Here is an 18,684-nt window from a genome sequence, read left to right on the forward strand (position 1 = left end):
CCATGGGAATGGATGCAATCTCCAACACAACAATTCTGTCTGCTAGCTCTGCGTTTGAAAAATCACAGTATGTACACTTTTCTCCGCAGCTGCTGATGAAGTGGTCTATAGATTCTGTAGGGTGTTGTCAAAATTAATGAACTCTAGTTCAATACAAAAATTTAACGTAATTCTGAACAGATCTTCAATTGTGGTCAATATCTTTTGGGAATCCTTTAACTCTGCTTCTGTTAATCCTGCTATGTTTAGCAGGTATAACCTTTCATTCCCAATTGGTCAGTGAATTTTTATGGCTTGCTTGCCTGTTCAGGCACCCCTGAATAAACAAACCATTGCTCTGTAGGCTGTTTAAACATTTTGAATTTAGATAGTAGGTCAGCGGCATCCCAATTCAAACTGGGGATTTTTATGGACATTCTGATAATATCCCTTTGACTTTCCTTCTCCTATAGTACCTATCCTAGGTACAATACACTCATCCTGAGTGTCGTTGTAGCCAATTTCACACACTTCTCAAAGTTCTGCCCACAAAAATGAGTGTGGCAGGAGCGCACCACAGAGTAATGGCATCTTTTCTTTTTAATCAATTTGTTGTTCAGCAACTCCTGAAGTCACCTGTTATAATCGCAACTTTCTCTGGCTTGATTTTTAAGATGGTTTTTTATTATTCTCGCTCCATCACTATCGATCGAGCGCACACCCTGGTCACTTCCCTTACCCGACTGAGCTAACCCACTGCTGGTCTGCTCGACCCACTGTCCCATTCATGGAACGAACAGGCTATGCGCTGCAATCTCACCTCGAGGGAGCCATCTGCATACCAGCTCTTTACATGAGCACTAGCTTGGCACTGTGTCACCAGTCACCACGCTGCATTTTCAACACTCTCCAATGCTGTGATTTCATTGCAGTCCAAGCAAAACAACGAGGGTTCTTTCATACCATGGTGCACAATCTAAGGCTGTTCACCTGTCTTACCACCACTCATCACCATATTGTGTTATTATAATGATATAATACCTTGAGCTTATTTACTGTACAAGACAATATTGAACACTAAGACTAAATAGACAGCTGTCTATAACCAACTGAGTTTTGGTAAATCCAACAATTCAGAAGAGACCTAGAGCTCAAGTTTCTACATTCCTGAGTTGTATGGGTAATTTTATGCAGACTTTCACTCTTACAGTAAAAGGGCAGAATTTTATGGTTCCCCTCTGGCAGGATGGTGGCAGGAACCTGTGGGTGTCCTTCCCGCCACCTACTTGCCTGACCCAAAATTGGAAGAGATTTTATGAGTGATGAGCAAGACATAGGGTGACCTGCACATCCAGGAATAGGGCTGGTGTGGCGCTTCTTTCATGGGACCTTTTCCTAATCAGGCTTCCCTCCCAAGGTCTGTCCCCTGCCCCTCAAATATCCCATGCCACAAGCCTTTGAAATCTAGCCCCTATGACCCCTCGCTACCCATCCCCTCCCTCAACTCTCTCAAGCCTCCTCTCCTGACCCTGCTGACAGATGCCCATATTTACCTGCATTCTGGCCTCCTGGCACTTAACTCAATTATAGCTAAGTGCCAGGAACTACCCTTCCTGTACGCCATAACCCATAGCTCCCTTGTTGGTCAAAAATCTGTCCAACTCAGCCATGAATATATTCAATGACCAAGCTTCCACTGTTCTCTGTGGTTGAGAATCCTAAAGACGAATGACTCTCTGGAAAAAGAAATTCCTCCTCATCTCTGTCTTAAATTGGAGGCCGCTTATTATTAAACTGTGTCCCTTCATTTACACTCACCCCATGATAGGAAACAATCTTTCAGCATCTACCCTGTCAAGCATCCTCAGAATCTTATGTTTCAATAACGTCACCTTTTATTCTTCGAAACTCTGATGAGTGTACACCAAAAGTGCTCAACCTTTCATCATCATACAAAAAGGCAACCCCTTCTTCCCAGGAATCAGCCTAGTGAACCTTCTCTGAACTGTTTACAAAGCAATATGTCCTTCCTTAAGTAAAGAGACCGAAACTATGCACAATACTCCAGCTGTGGTCTCAGCAATGCCCCATCCAGTTGCAAGAAGACTCCATCCCCCTTGCAATAAAGGCCAACATTCCATTTGCCTACCTAATTACTTGCTGTGCCTGCTTGCTCTTTTTTTGTGATTCATGTACGCAAACGTTAAATGGCTGCAAGGCAGCTGTTAGGAGCAGGGGTACATGCCTGGCTGACATTTCTGGTGATGGGGCAGGAAAACCTCACCTTCCGAAATATTTTTCCCAACGTGTCCAAAGCCTGGAGAATGTGAGCGCTTCTGGGCATCACACTTTAGGAAGGCTATATTAGCATTAGATGGAGTGCAGTGTAGATTCCCTAGAATGCTCCTTGGACTACTGCTGAATTGGAATTAGATTATCAAGTGATATAATTGTAAAGTATTACATTGAAGCCCATTGAATTATATTTGGATGGCAAAATAATGCATTGTACAGCATTGTTGCGTGTAATGTGTTTTAATTTATGCAGAAATGCCATTAAAAAGAACCATAACATCATAAAACTGTAATACTCATAACAAATATTCAATGAGGTGTACAACTTTTTCAATCATTTCTATAAAATGATTCTGTGCATTCTATGATTATTAAAATACTAATTTCACACATTAGTGATAATAAAAGCTCCAATCAACATTATTCTGACTGAGTTTTAAAGCCAATAATTATTAACAAATTACAATGAACAAATGATCTGGTGGAAGTTATGAAGAAGTGAAATGTCTTCTTCAATTAAGATTAAGTAAACAGTCTGAAATACTCAACAAACACTGGTTTTCTGAAACTGTTTCATTGTGGCAAAACATTAAAAGATGTGTATATAACGAGTAATTTTCCAATTTCATTCCCCCAGCAAGAACTCTCACATGCTGAGAGGCACGCAGATCCTGGCCAAATGTCTGATCTGCAATATTGGCAGGCGAGGCTCTGTTCAAAGCATAATATAGGAAAATTACCCCTTGTTACTACAGGTAGCTTTTGAAATTCTTAAACTCGTAGCACAAGATTTATATATATATGTTTTGTGTTGACATCCTAAAACAGAAGAAATAATTGTCTCCAAGCTCAACACTTTTTGATTTAATTTGTTAACCAATAGCATCATCATATGCCTTAAGATGCTGACAGGTGAACGTTAATGTTTCACCTGAAATTTCATTCTCTGTTATTTTAGCAGCATCATTACATTATTACTCTATAAGGGATCCACTGTTGTGTGTCAGATATGACTATAGGGAAAAAAACATTTTCATTTATATAGTGCCACACCAGATCCTCAACACAGCCATTGAAAAACTTTTGAACTGCTGTTATTGTTTTGTAGGCAAATAATCATGTGTGGATAAACAGAGGTAATTTGATGTCCCAAATTACCTTTCCTCCCTCTGGATTTTTTTAATGTTCTTACTTCGCTACCAAATTCACCTGATCAAGAAGGAAAAAAAAAGAAAGGAAAAGATGTAAAGAAGGGACAAAGAATGAAAGAATGTCAGTGAAGAATAGAGATTAACAGAAAAAGGGCAAGATGAATATATTTCTTGGGACAATCCAAAGGACCATCAATAAAAAAATGCAGGCTAATTATGTTAACATATCTGCTAAAATCATAGACAGAAACTTTATATGAACACTAGAATTCCAAGCTGTAATTTCAGGACAATTGTTTTATGATTAAATCAATTTTGACCATACAACATACCAGTTGCCAGAGACTGCACTGAATTTTACACACCCCACTAGTGTGTTTGAAGGCAAGGGATGTATGTGCAACATTTAAGTGCCTGTTGCCTTCCTGCCCACCCCAAACTGCCTTGCCTCTCACGTTGATGCGTTGGCTGGCCTGCATGCCCTTTGGCCTATTAAGGGCTGGTCACAAATAGGTTAGAGGGCGGGAAAGATTAAATAACAAAAACATTATGCAACAGTAGGGCAAAGGGAGTGGTAATGGTTGCATTGAAGAAACAAAGCATTGGTCCAGAGTAGGGGCAGGATTTTGCCCTTGGCAGGGGTGCTCAGTTGGGGCAGTGGGGCAGCCAACTGCCACCCGCGTTCGGCTCCGCACCACGATTTCACACCGGTGGGCCAATTAAGGCCCGCCCTGCATGGATCGCAAGTGTCAGCACTGAGCGGGCGGGGGTAGGAGGGAGAGCCGGGCCTTGTGCGCAGTTCGCACATGCATGAGAAAGAGCTGCCTCAGGGAGATTGAATCGCTTCTTTAAAAGATTAATAAAAATTAATAATTAATAAAGTAAAAATTTAATACAACATGTCCTCTCATGTGGCTCACAACATATTTTTAATTCCAAAATAGTTTTTATTTAATGTTTAGGATGAGGTTTCCTAAAAAATGTAAAGGCAGCTTGGCCTTTTCGCCTCCCCACCAACTGTAAGGTTGGACGAGCAGCATAGATTTGAATTTAATTAGCTTGTTAATGGCCTTAATTGGCCTTTTAATTACTGGTGGGTACACAGCCGACTCCAGTGCGCGCCCGCCAAACAAAATATTGCGCAAATGTGTAGTGACGTCAGGAGGTACACCCGATGTCATCATGCATCATTTTACACTCGGGCATGTCAGGGGCATGCCCACACGTCAAGTGTAATATTCTGCCCTAATGGCAGCCATGATATTTTATAATACATTTAATGGCAGAATAATGGACAGCTCTGTCTGAAAACAAAAACATGAAAACAAGATAAAGACTGGAGCTTGGCAAAAAAAAGAAATCAAAATAGAGGGCAGAGGTCATGGTACTCATGCCCCTGTCGGTGTTTTACCTGCAGCATGGGGAGAGCCAGGCCAAAGCTGGCAGCTTTTACTGGCAAGCTGATGTCGGACAGCAGGGGGCTAGGAGACCTACCTTTGGGGGTCTACAATCACATTGGAGGCACCCCCACAAGGTCATATGCCTCGGGCCTTGCAAAGCCAACTGCCCACCTCCCTACCCACTTTGCTGGGCCTGCCCTCCATTACCGGGCTTACCTTAATCTGACTGCCATAACCACTTTTCAGGTTCTGGCTGTAATCCCAATAGTGACCACCACTCAAACCTGGTGCTAATGGGACTACAGAACAGCCAGACAATTAGATTGGTTGGCAGCTCTCCAAGTCAGGTCTTTGTCCCCAAATGGGGGCAGAAATCTCACCCTGAGCCGATTAATGCTCCCAGAGTGTAAAATGGCAGTATGGTGGTTGGCTTTTTCGTGGAGGGGCTCCTGAATGACTTTTTAGTAAGGGTGCAGGTAAAATGGTATCCCCTAAAATCCAAATTGAATGCAGCAACATCCGCAGCAAAAAGTGGGGTGGCCCTGTCCAGCTGAGTCTGGCTATCTCCCTCCCTACTCCCTAGTGACCATATTACCCCAGAAATGCATAAAACTTCTGTGTAAATATGTGCACCTATGTTATCAATGAATCTTTCTTTAAATGCTATCTTAAAATAACCCATTGTATAGAATTTCTGTTTAAAATTTCATTATAAAGGTATAGCTGTTAATTGTTAAACTTTTCCCCATTTGGGTTTTAATTCATTTATTTATAATGACAAGCTATTTCAATTGAAATGTATTATAAAATATCATGGCTGAATTTTCCCTCTATTGGGGGGGTTGTGCGGGGATGGGCAGGAACCCGATCGGCGTCCCCAATCGGGTGTGTGCCGCCATTTTACGTGGTCGGGCCAATTAAGGCCCACCCAGCGTGATGCACACCCGTGCTGTGCGCTCCCTGTGCAGGCGGGGAGGGGGATTCCCTGACTTGTGCATGCGCACAAAAAAGCACAGAAATCTCCGAGGCAAATGTAATAAAGTTGAAAAAAAAATTTAAGGACATGTGAATCTGTCACAAGAGCTGGGACAGGTCCATTTATTTTTTCAAAAATTATTATGAAATTAATAAACCATTCAGGAAACCTCATCCCGCGCATGGATAAGGTTTCATGAAAAATGCGAAGGCTGCTTGGGCTCTTCACCTGCCCGCCAACCTTAAGGTTGGACGGGCAGCATTCTTAACAACCTTAGTTACTTTGTTAATGGCCTTAATCAGCTTTTGATTGTTTGGCGGGCGCGCAGCCACGTTGTCTGCGTGCCAGCCGAACTGACAATCTAAATGGCTCACGGTGACGTTGGAACGTTCACCTGACATCACTGTGCGTCATCTTACGCATCGGCAAGCGGGCCCCGACCACACTCGCCAACGGGGAAATTCTTCCCCATATGTTACCACAGTTGGGAGAATTGGTATACAGCACTCCAATCTGTTTTACTTCATTCTAGAAGAGAAAACAAAAAAAATTTGTATTTATCACCCAGACAGCTATGGACCATCTGGAATAATCTGGAATAAAAACAGAGTGCTGGAAAAACTCAGCAGGTCTGGCAGCATCCCTGGAGAGAGAAACAGAATAAACATTTTGAGTTAACTCAGATGGCTTAGTGGTATTGTCACTGGACTAGTAATGCAGAGACCCGGGGTAATGCTGTGGAGACCGGGGTTTGAATCCCACCACATTCAATATAAACAAAAATATGGAATTAAAAGCCTAATGATGATGACTATGAAACCATCAGGTTCTCTGATAGCCTGTAAGGAAGGAAATCTGTTGTCCTTACCTGGTCTGGCCTACACATGACTCTAGGCCCACAGCAATGTGGTTGAATTTTAAAATGCCCTCTGAAATGGCCTAGCTCAGTTGTAACAAACTGCTACAACGTAACAAAAAAGGAATGAAACCTAAGCACCAGAAACAACAATGGCAATCAGCCCTGTCAACCCTGCAAAGTCCTCCTTACTAACATCTGGGGGTTAGTGCCAAAATTAGGAGAGCTGTCTCACAGGCTAGTCAAGCAACAGCCTGACATGGTCATCCTCACGGAATCATACCTTACAGATAATGTCCCCGACACCACCACCACCACTGTCCAGAGGTGGCGGCACAGCGGTATACAGTCGGGAGTTGCCTCAACATTGACTCTGGACCCCATGAAGTCTCATGGCATCAGCTCAAACATGGGCAAGAAAGCCTCATGCTGATTACTACGTACCACACTCCCTCAGCTGATGAATCAGTTGGAGGAAGTATTGAGAGTGGCAAAGGTGCAGAATATATTCTGGGTGGGGGAACTTCAATGTCCAGTGGCGAGTGGCTCAGTAACACCACTACGGGCCGAGTTCTATAACACATAACTGCTAGACTGAGTCTGCGCCAGGTGGTGAGGGAACCAAGAGGGAAAAACATACTTGACCTCATCCTTGCCAACCTACAGATGCTTACTGGCAGATGCATCTGTCCATGACAGTGTCGGTAGGAGTGACCACCACACAGTCATTGTGGAGGTGAAGTCTCGGCTTCACATTGAGGATACCCTCCATCGTGTTGTGTGGCACTACCACCATGCTAAACGGGTTAGATTTTAAACAGATCTAGCAACTCAAGATAGGGCATCTATGAGGCACTGTGGGCCATCAGCAGCAGCAGAATTGTACTTGAACACAATCTGTAACCTCATGGCTTAGCATATCCCCCACTCTACCATTACCATCAAGCTAGGGGATCAACCCTGAATCAATGAAGAGTGCAGGAGGACAAGCCAGGAGCAGCACAAGGCATACCTAAAAATGTAAAATATACCTGGTGAAGCTATAACACAGGATGACTTGCATGCCAAACAGCATAAGCGGCAAGTGGTAGACAGAGCTAAGCGATCCCACAACCAATGGATCAGATCTAAGCTCTGCAGTCCTGCCACATCCAGTTGTGAATGGTGGTGACAATCAAACAGCTCACTGGAGGAAGAGGCTTCACAAATATCCCCATCCTCAATGATGGAGGAGTCCAGCACATCGCAACAATCTTCAGCCAGACGTGCCGAGTGGATGATCCATCTCGGCCTCCTCCGGATAGGTCTCCAGCATCACAGATGTCAGTCTTCAGCCAATTCTCCACGTAATATCAAGAAACAGCTAAAGGCACTGGGTACTGCAAAGGCTGTGGGCCCTGACAATATTCCAGCAACAGTACTGAAGACTTGTGCTCCAGAACTTACCGCGCCCCTAGCCAAGCTATTGCAGTACAGCTCCAACACTGGCATTTACCTAGCTATGTGGAAAATTGCCCAGGTATGTCCTGTACACAAAAAGCAGGACAAATCCAACCTGGCCAATTACCGCCCCATCAGTCTATTCTCCATCATCAGTTAAGGAAAGGGTCATCAACAGTGCTATGAAATGGCACTTGCTAAGCAATAACCTGCTCACTGATGCCCAGTTTGGGTTCCACCAGGGCCACTCTGCTCCTAACTCATTACAGCCTAGGTTCAAACATGGACAAAGAGATGAACTCCCGAGGCTTTCAAGGGAAAAGGGGAGAAAAGTGACAGTCAAAGATAGATTACAGGGAGGGAGAGATTAAATAACAAAAATGTTATGGAACAAGAGGCAAAAGTAGTGGTAATGGTTACAATAAGAAAGAAAGCATTGGTCCAGAGTAATTGTTAATGGCAGAATAATGGACAGCTCTGTCTGGGAGCATGAACATGAAAACATGATACAGGCTTCTATTTGCCAAAAGAAAAATTAACATGGAGGACAGAGTTCATTCCTGAAATTATTCAATCAATGTTGAGTCCAGAAGGCTGTAAAGTGCCTTTCTGAGATGAGGTGCTGTTACTCAAACCTGCATTGGTCTTCATTTGAACATGGCAGCAAATCAAGGGCAGAAATGTGAACATGACAGCAAGGTGGTGAGTTAAAATTACAAGCAACCAGAAGGTTGGATGCAGTCTTGAGGACTAAGTGAAGGTGTTCTGCAATACAGTTACCCAGTCTGTGTTTGGGTTTCCAAATGTAGTGGAAACCACATTGTGAGCAGCAAATGCAGTACACTAAATAAATAGGAGTACAAGTAAGTCACAGCTTCACCTGCAAGGGATATTTGGGGCCTTGGACATTGAGGAGAAAGGAGATAAAAAGACAGGTGTTACACCTCCTGGAATTACATGAGAAGGTTCCATGGGAAGGGAACATGAAATTAGGGCATGAAATTAGGGCAATCAGAGTCTTGCTCATCTGACATTCCTCCATCATCATATGGGCCCTATGTCACATTTCCACTATATGCTTCATTGTTATAGTTTCCAAGTCAAAGATAGAAATGTGAGCATGAGAGCAAGGTGGTGAATTAAAGTGACAAGCGACTGGAACGTTAGAGTTGGGCTTGAGGATTAAATAGATGTGTTCCGCAAAGTAGGCACCCAGGCTCTGTTGGACCTCAATATAGAGGAAACTGCATTGTGAGCAGTGAGTGCGGTAAACTAAATTGAAAGTACAAGTAAAGCATTGCTTCACCTGGAAGGAATGTTTGGGGTCTTGGACCATGGGGAGTGAGGAGGTAAAATGCCCAGTGTTACACCTCCTGAAATTGCATGAGAAGCTGCCTTGGGAAGGGGACGAGGTGTTTGAGGTGCAGAAAACATGAATGGAGGACAATCAAGATCTTGCTCATCTAACCTTCCTCTAATTGCATTTGGGTTGCTTTTAAAATTTTCGTTGGATGGTCCATTGACATAGTTATTCTTTTCTGGTAATTTTGTTGCCATGCCTGATTTTACACTGCTTGACTTTCTGCACTTTGCACAAAATGTCAGAAACAAAGGCAGAAATATGAGACCATGAGCTGCCCCAAAAGTTATGACAAGAAACATGATTTTAAAAAATGTCCTGAATATGTAGCTTTCAGCAGCGGCCAACACAACCACACCCAGTATAGTTGAAACAGCCCCCTGGATGATAGGATACCCGAGAGTGTACAATGCATCAATGCTTCGTTCATTGGCACTTTCTTTGGTACTTGAAACAAATGCGTATGAAATATGAGCCGAAAAGTCCACAGAGAAACCAATACAAACAACCAGATTAATCATAGATATAGAATCTAAATTGACATTCCAAAAAGTCATGAAACCAGCCACACCCACTAAAACTGATGCAGTAGCAAATGTTACCCACAGAGAGCAGATTGGATTAGGTATTAATAATAAGGAAACAAATAGCATTGCACCAGCAGCCACAGCTACATTCTGTATTGTGTTGGATACAATAACAAGATATTGATCAAAATAGATGAATGCAGGATGATACACTAGCAAAGGGATTTTACATTCCCGTGCCAGCTTTCTTAATTCAATCAGCAAGTTTTTCTCAGCAACTGAATTATTGACATTAATGGTCTGAATGAAAAAACGTGAGGCTATAATCGTTTGGTTACTTTCTGAACATTCAATGTCTTGTTTAAATAAAGGAACAGATTGCAAGAATTTAGATAAGTTTTCTAAGAATGTATTTTTCTCCTTTATATCTATCTGCTTACGTTTAGAAATATCAACATACGCTCGAAGCCAGGATTCCGACAGATTACGATCTACATATGAATTGCTTTCTAATCTATCCAGACAGATTTCAATTTCATCCTGAATGGTGGAATTCCAATATTCCACAGATTCAGTGACAGAAACCATGATTCGTGGTCCATACTTGGAGAAAAAATCACTTTGATCATCATAGAATTTAATGACATATGAATCATCAAATGCCAGATTTCTGAGATCGATTCCTTCTTCGATGTTTAAACAGCCATAAATACTGCCAGTCAAATATCCAACATACAGAAGAACCACAATTGCCTTCGTCCACCGGTTTGTAAGGAATGGACCATAATATTTCTTAAAGAAGAGGCAAACTGGATGTTCTGATTCTGCACCTGTTCCTTCATCGTAAGCCCCACCTACACAACACATTGTATAGCATTTAGATTCTCCTGGCTCATGATCACTTTTAACCTTTCTGAACGTCAGCCAATGTCTGTTACTGGCTTCTCTCTTCCCGTTCAGTGCGAGAACAGCTCCAAAAAATGTAATGTTGTAAATGAAGCAGAACAGAACAGTTGTACCTGTGTAAACACAAAATGACTGCACAGATCGAAAAGGTGTCCAAATGCCAATATAAAAAGCTAAAACGTCAGTCACAGTGGTGATTGTAATGGAAACAGCTGCTTCAGCGTAAGTCTCTGCCAGGCGATCTTCAACTTCACCTTTAACATTTGTCTTTTGCCAGCTGGCGAGCATAATGAACATATCATCTACACCAATACCTAGAAATACGAGATATGATGAATTAGTGCACCTGTTATTATCAATTAATGACCACAAATGGAATGGAATGAAGTTAACATTCTCGTCTGAATGATGCATTATATGAAGTCAATGCTTGTTGCTAAACATCATATTTCAATATTTAAATTAAATTTCAAAGATTTAGATGAAATTAGAAACCAAAATATTGCCGTTAGATGCAGACACTATGACACTATGCCATTGTCTGTACTGTTCTTACATTTTCTACCTGCTACATTGCTACTCATATACAGACATAGTGCAGCATTATAATTATAGGCTGCACAATACAGAAATTGGGAACAGTTTGATCTAAATAAGCATTTGCTCAACTTCTATGATTGTCTGCAGCCTGCATGTTAAATCAAGTGCATGCGGTACAGCCATAGGTCCTATGCACTGCATTCTAAACTTGAGCTTCAAAAATATCCGTGATCAATAGCTAGACTTTCAATCCTCTAAAACATCATGATAGACCTGCTTGGTTATACCAGGAAATGCAGCTTAGAATCATAGAATAGTTACATCGAAACCTAGAAAATAGAAGCAGCAGTAGGTCGTTCGGCCCTTCAAGCCTCTTCGCCATTCAGTATGATCATGGCCGATCCTCTATCTCAATGTCATACTCCCACATTTTCCCCGTATCTCTCGAAGCCTTTAGAGTCCAGATGTCTATCTATTTCCTTCTTAAATATATTCAGTGACTTGGCCTCCACAGCCTTCTGTGGTAGAGAATTCCACAGGATCACCACCCTCTGAGTGAACAAGTTTCTCCTTATCTCAGTCCTAAATGGTCTACCCCATATCCTGAGATGGTGACTTCTTGTTCTAGATCCCCCAGCCAGAGGAAATATCATCCCTGCATCCAGTCTCTTCAACCCTGTCAGAATTTTATATGTTTCAATGAGGTCTCCTCTCATTCTTTAAACTCCAGTGAATACAGGCCTAGTCGGCCCAATCTGTCCTCATAGACAATCCTGTCATCCCAGGAATCAGTTTTGTGAATCTTCGCTGCACTCCCTCTATGGCAAGTATATCCTTTCCTAGGGAAGGAGATCAAAACTACACACAATACTCCAAGTGTGGTCTCACCAAGGCCCTGTACAGCTGCAGTAAGACATCCTTGCTACTGTATTCAAACCCTTTCGCAATGAAGGCCAACATGCCATTTGCCTTCCTAACTGCTTGCTGCACCGGCATGCTTGCTTTCAGTGATTGGTGTACGAGGACATCCAGGGTCTTTTGTACATCAACATTTCCTAATCTATCACCATTTAGATAATACTCTACCATTCTGTTTTTCCTATGGAAGTGGATAACCTCACACTTATTCATGTTATACTGCATCTGCCATGTATTTGACACTCACTTAACCTGTCTAAATCACCTTGAGGCCTTTTAACATCTTCCTCATTGCCCACATTCCCACCAAGTTTCATGTCATCGGCAAACTTGGAAATATATTTGGTTCCCTCATCCAAATCATTGATATATATTGTGAACAGTTGCACTGATCCCTACGGCATTCCACTAGTCACCGCCTGCCACTCTGAAAAAGATCCATTTGTTCCTACTCTCTGTTTCCTGTCTGCTAACCAATTCTCAATCCATGCCAATATATTACCCCCAATCCCATGTGCTTTAATTTTATACACTAACCTCTTATGTGGGACTTTATCAAAAGTTTTCTGAAAATCCCAATACGCCACATCCACTAGTTCTCCTTTATCTATTCTGCTACTTATGTCCTCAAAAAAATCCAGTAGGCTTGTCAAACATGATTTCCTTTTCATCAATTCATGTTGAATTTGTCTAATCCTGATAATATTTTCTAAGTGTCCTGTTATGACATCCTTTTAAATAGGCTCTAGCATTTTCCCTACTACTGATACCAGTCTGTAATTCCCTGTTTTCTCTCTCCCTCCTTTTTAAAATAGTGGTGTTACATTTACCACCCTCCAATCTGTTGGGTCTGTTCCAGAGTCTGCAGAGCTTTGTAAGATGACAACGAACACCTCCACTATTTCCATGGCCACCTCCATGGGATTAAGATTATCAAACCCTGGGGATTTATCAGCTTTAAATTCCATTAATTAATCCAGCATTATTGTTTTAGAAATACTAAATTCCTTCAACTCCTCCTTCTCACTAGACCCTTGATTCCATAGTATTTCTGGGAAGTTTATTTGTATCTTTCTCCATGAAGGCAGAACCAAAGTAGTTGTTTAATTCCTCTGCCATTTCCTTGTTATCTATTATAAATTCTCTCATTTCGCACTGTAAGTGACCTACATTTGTCTTCACTAATCTTCGTCTTTTTACATACTTATAGAAGCTTTTACATTCCGCTTTTATATTCCTTGCAAGTTTATTCTCATACTCTGTTTTCCCCTCTTAATCAATCTCTTGGTCCTCCTTTGCTGAATCCTAAACAGCTCCTAACACTCAGGCTTGCTACTTTTTACAGCATTTTATATGACTCCGCTTTGGGTTTAATGCTATCCTTAATTTCTTTTGTTAGCCATGGTTGGGCCGCTTTTCCTGTTGTGTTTTTGCATCAGAAAGGAATGCATGCATTCGTTCCTTAAATATTAGCCATTGTCTGTCCACCTTTTAATGAAGTTCCCCAATCTATCTTAGCCAATTCATGCCTCATACCTTCGTAGTTTCCTTGATTAAGATTTGACACCCTAGTTTCAGATTGGACTATTTCACTTTCCATCCTAAAGATGAATTCCATCGAGTTATGGTCACTGTTCCCTAAAGGACCCCACACAACAAGACCATTAATTAAACTCTTCTCATTGCATAATGCCAAATCCAGGATAGCCCTGTTCCCTTATCGGTTGCTTGACATACTGGTCTAAAAAAACCATCTTGCACACACTCCAGGAATTCATACACCACAGTATTATTGCCAATATGATTTGCCCAGTCTATATGTAAATTAAAGTCACCCAGGTCACTGTAGCACACTTGTTACATGCATCTCTAATTTCTGGTTTAATGCCACCCCCTACCTTACCACCACTGTTTGGAGGCCTATAGACAACTCCCACTAACATTTGCCATCCCTTGTTGCTTCTTAGCTCCATCCAGACTGACTCTACATTTGGATCTTCTGAGCCAATATCCTTTCTCACTATAGCACTGATTTCATCCTTGCCTAACAATATCACACCACCTCCTTTTACTTTTGCTTTCCTTCCTAAATATCGAGTACCCTTGGATATTCAGTTCCCAGTCTTCATCATCCTGCAGCCATGTCTCTGTAATCGCAATCATATCGTACCGATTTACATCTTTTGCGCTGTTAATTCATCTACCTTATTACGAATGCTCCGTGCATTCAGATACAGTGCCTCTAGACTCATCTTTTGAACATTTTCATACATCCTTTTGTACTATGGCCCTATGCTGCTAGCCCTTGTTTCCTCTGCCTTCCACTTTTGCTTTCTACTTTTCTGCCTTTCATTCCTATCTTCGTTTCCCTCTCTTATATCTCCCTGCTCAGTTTCCCATCCCCCGCTAATCTAGTTTAAACCCTCCCCCACAGTACTAGCGAATACCCCTGCGAAGATATTGGTCCTGGTCTTGCTGGGATGCTCCCCATCCAGCTTGTACAGGTCCCATCTTCCCCAGAATTGGTCCCAATGCTTCAGGAATCTAAATCCCTCCCTCCTACACCATCTCTCCAGCTATGCATTCATCTGGTCTATTCTCCTATTCCTGATCTCACTAGCATGTGGCACTGGGAGTAATCCTGAGATTACTATCTTTTAGGTCCTGCTTTTTAATTTATTTCCCAGCACTCTACATTCAGCTTTCAGGAACTCATCCCTCTCTTTACCTATGTTGTTGGTATCAAAGTGGACCACGACCTCTGGCAGTTCAACCTCCCCCTTCAGAATGTCCTGCAGTCGCTCAGTGACATCCTTAACCCTGGCACCAGGGAGACAACATACCATCCTGATATCACGTCTGCGGCTGCAGAAACATTTATCTGTTCCCCTTACACTAGAATCCTATGTCACTATTGCTCTCCCACTCTTTTCTTCCCCCCTCTGAGACGCTGAGCCACGGACATGGCTCTTGCTGCATTCCCTTGAGAAACTATCTCCCCCAGCAGTATCCAAAACTGAAAATCTAATAGAGAGGAAGGTGGACCCAGGGGGCTCCTGTACTACCTGCCTAATCCTTTTACTCTGTCTGGCTGTCACCATTCCCTTTCTGCCTGTGCACCTTTACTTGCAGTGTGATCACCTCACTGTGCGTGCAATCCACGAAGATCTCATGCTTGCAGATGCCCCAACAGTGACTCCAGCTGCAGCTCCAGCTCTGAAACACTGATTTTGAGTAGCTGCAGCTGAAGGCACTTCCTGCAAACATGGCTGCCCTGGACATAGCATAGGAGGAGCATTCCACTTGGCCAAGCTGCCCTGCCATGACTTACCTTTAAATTACTCCATTTACTTTTACTTCCTCTGGTTTAGAGAATACTAAGGACAGAAGAAATACTCACCAGGTCCTACTTACCATGGCCACAGTTCTTCTTACTGAGGAAATGCAGAAAATGAAATGGTCACCTCCTTCCCTGTTCAGCGAACTCTCTCTCTCACCAAACTCCAACTGAAGCACTCTAATGCAGCCCAAATCAGCACTCCAGTGCAGTCAAAAGTAGCACTGCAGATGGCTTGCAGCCTGAATCTAGCTTCTAAAAGCTGGTTTAAGCCAGTTAACTAATTTACTATCTGTAGCTGCAAGCAGAGCCTGCATAACCCCTTTTAAAGCTGGACTAAAAGTCACCTTCTCCCAACCCAAAGAGCAACTTTTAGTTAGTTGCTAAATTAAAAAAAGATTAGACTTTAGATAGAAATTAACCCTTAAAACTCCCCCTCTCACCAAACTCCAACTGAAGCACTCTCATTCAGCCCAAAGCAGCACAGAAGAAAACCATTCGGCCCATCATGTCCGTGCTGGCTCTCTGCAAGTTGATCTCACATAGTCCCACTTCCCCGTCTTTTCCCCACTGCCCTGAAAATGTTTCCTTTTCAGATAATGATACAATTGTCTTTTGAAAGCCATGCTTGAATCTACCTTCACTTAGCGTTCAAGACGCTAACCACTCGCTGTGTACCAAAAAGCTTACCTCATGTTGCCACAATCACAGAATCCAATCACTGCCTCTTGATTTTTAATGGCATTACCATCACTGAATCCTCCACTATCAACATCCTGGTGGTCACCCAGGAACTGAACTGCACTAGCCATATAAATACTCTGGCTACAAGAGCAGGTCTGGGGCTAGGAATTGTGCAATGAGTAACCCACCTCCTGGCTCCCCAAAGCCTGTCCACCATCTACAAGGCACAAGTCTGGAGTGTGATGGAATACTCCCCACTTGTCTGGATGAGTGCAGCTTCCACAACGCTCTAGAAACTTGACACCGTCCAGGACAAAGCAGCTCAATTGATTGGCATCATATCCACAAACATTCATTCCCTCTACCACCGACTCACAGTAGTAGCAGCGTGTACCATCTACAAGATGCACTGCATGAATTCACCAAAGTTCCTTAGACAGCACTTTCCAAACCCATGACCACTACCATCTAGAAGGACAAGGGCAACAAATAGATGGGAACACCACCACCTAGAAGTTCCCCTCCAACTCACTCACCATCCTGACTTGGAAATATATCACCGTTCCTTCACTGTTGCTGGGCAAATCCTGGAGCTCCCTCCTTAACTGCACTGTGGGTGTACCTACACCACATGGACTGCAGCAGTTCAAGAAGGCAGCTCACAAGCACCTTCTCAAGGGCAATTAGGCATGGGCAATAAATGCTGGCCCAGCTAGTGAAGCCCATATTCCATGAATGAATAAAAAAAAAGGCCCCATCTCAGCTATCCCTCGAGACTCCCTCTATTAGCAATCTGTCAATCTCAATGTTAAAAATTTCAATTGATCCAACATCCTTAGTTTTCTGGGGAAGTGAACTCCAGCATGCTAGGTTTCCACTTTTTGCCAGCCTTTCCTTTTAGCTTAATACTGTCTCTTACGTTGTTTGTTGACTATGTTGAAATGCACAAGTAGAGATTTCATCTTTTTGGGGTATGTACTGGTATTGTATTGTGCCAAATATTTCTTTAAATAATTCTTGCTCTTGTCTGTAGGTTTACCTATTAAAAGTTTAATCCAGTTTACTGTGGTCAATTTATTTCTCCTTCCTTTGGAGTTTGCCTTACATAAACATAAAATCTTAGTTCATGTCAAAGGAAAATTCCCTCAGTCCTCCTGCAGCAGCCTTTTACCATTCAAACTCCCACTCTCATCCACCAGCCAGGCGGTGATTCCCACGGGTCAGGTAGGTAGCAAGTTGTTTTGTTTAAATGAGGCCTGGGAGCGAAAATATACTGTGCCTCATGCTGCAGAGATCCGCCAGTCTGCTGCCCAACCCAGCCCTTGCACGAAGAAAGATTGGGCCTAGAAGTTTACTTCTTGTGCTGTGAAGCAGGTAACAGCATCTCATCTGGTCTAGCTTCTTTCCTGGTCACCATAATCGTAAATTAAATATAAAAACCCCAATGTAATCCTCTCTTTGGGAGGTCATCAAGCAGTCTATTAAAAATGACTACAGTGATCAATGACTGTCTCATCTTCTCAAAGTTCTCAGACACAGCTATCAAACAAACTCATTATCCCAGGCAAGGTCTGGCTGTTTGATCTGTATTCAGGTATCTTAGGACGGCCTCTTCGAATATATCCTTAAAGAAGCCTCTTAGCGGCAGACCCGCTCTCAGGCATTTGCCTATTCCTGAGCTAAGCACTAAGGGGATTTTGGCATTAGTCCAGGAATGATTCAGAGTTTTCTTTCACCTAACCTTCACTGCCTTCCCCACTGTCAATGTGGTTGTGATTAAATCTGCAGCTTCCATATAAGTAGTTTGATTTATTAAAGCCCTACAAAGAGAAGTAGCCTAGTCCAGTGTGTCTGGCAGATTGGCAGGCATTGTATACATATCTGACACACTCAGATAACCTGAAAATCCACAGGAAATGAATATGCTTTACAGTTTCTTGAGTAGAAGATCGAGAAGTATAGTGTACTGAGTAGCTGATTGTGTTAGTGCCAGCAAAATAAAATTGTGATACTAAGAAACTTGTCTTACATATTGCACTGTAAGAACATGTTTCATTAGGGTTATTCAGAAAATCCCAAAATTAGTCAACAGTTGTAAGTTATTTTTCGTTTGAATGAACATTCACTATTGAATTTAGAAACAGTCACTATACCTTTGAATAATCAACACAGAGCCATTTACCGTTTCATGCAACAACAGCTTCCAGTTATACAGTTACTTTACGGTTGGAAAATATTTGAATGTGCCTCAAGGAGCATAATCAATAATCATTTTTTTGACACTGAGTCATGAAGGATATTACCATGGATAACCA

General features: G+C 42.4%; 1 protein-coding gene across 1 annotated transcript in view; it reads right to left on the minus strand.

Moving 5' to 3' along the window:
* The window catches only part of LOC121275993 (patched domain-containing protein 3-like), an 80,469-nt gene that overhangs the window by 55,411 nt on the left and 6,374 nt on the right, over window positions 1-18,684 (minus strand). The window contains exon 4 of the mRNA XM_041183937.1: window positions 9,566-11,204. Within this exon, the coding sequence (XP_041039871.1) occupies window positions 9,566-11,204 (1,639 nt within the window). The remainder of the gene's footprint in view (window positions 1-9,565; window positions 11,205-18,684) is intronic.

This window comes from Carcharodon carcharias, chromosome 3 (genome assembly GCF_017639515.1).
Source record: "Carcharodon carcharias isolate sCarCar2 chromosome 3, sCarCar2.pri, whole genome shotgun sequence".
NCBI classification, from domain to species: Eukaryota; Metazoa; Chordata; class Chondrichthyes; order Lamniformes; family Lamnidae; genus Carcharodon; species Carcharodon carcharias.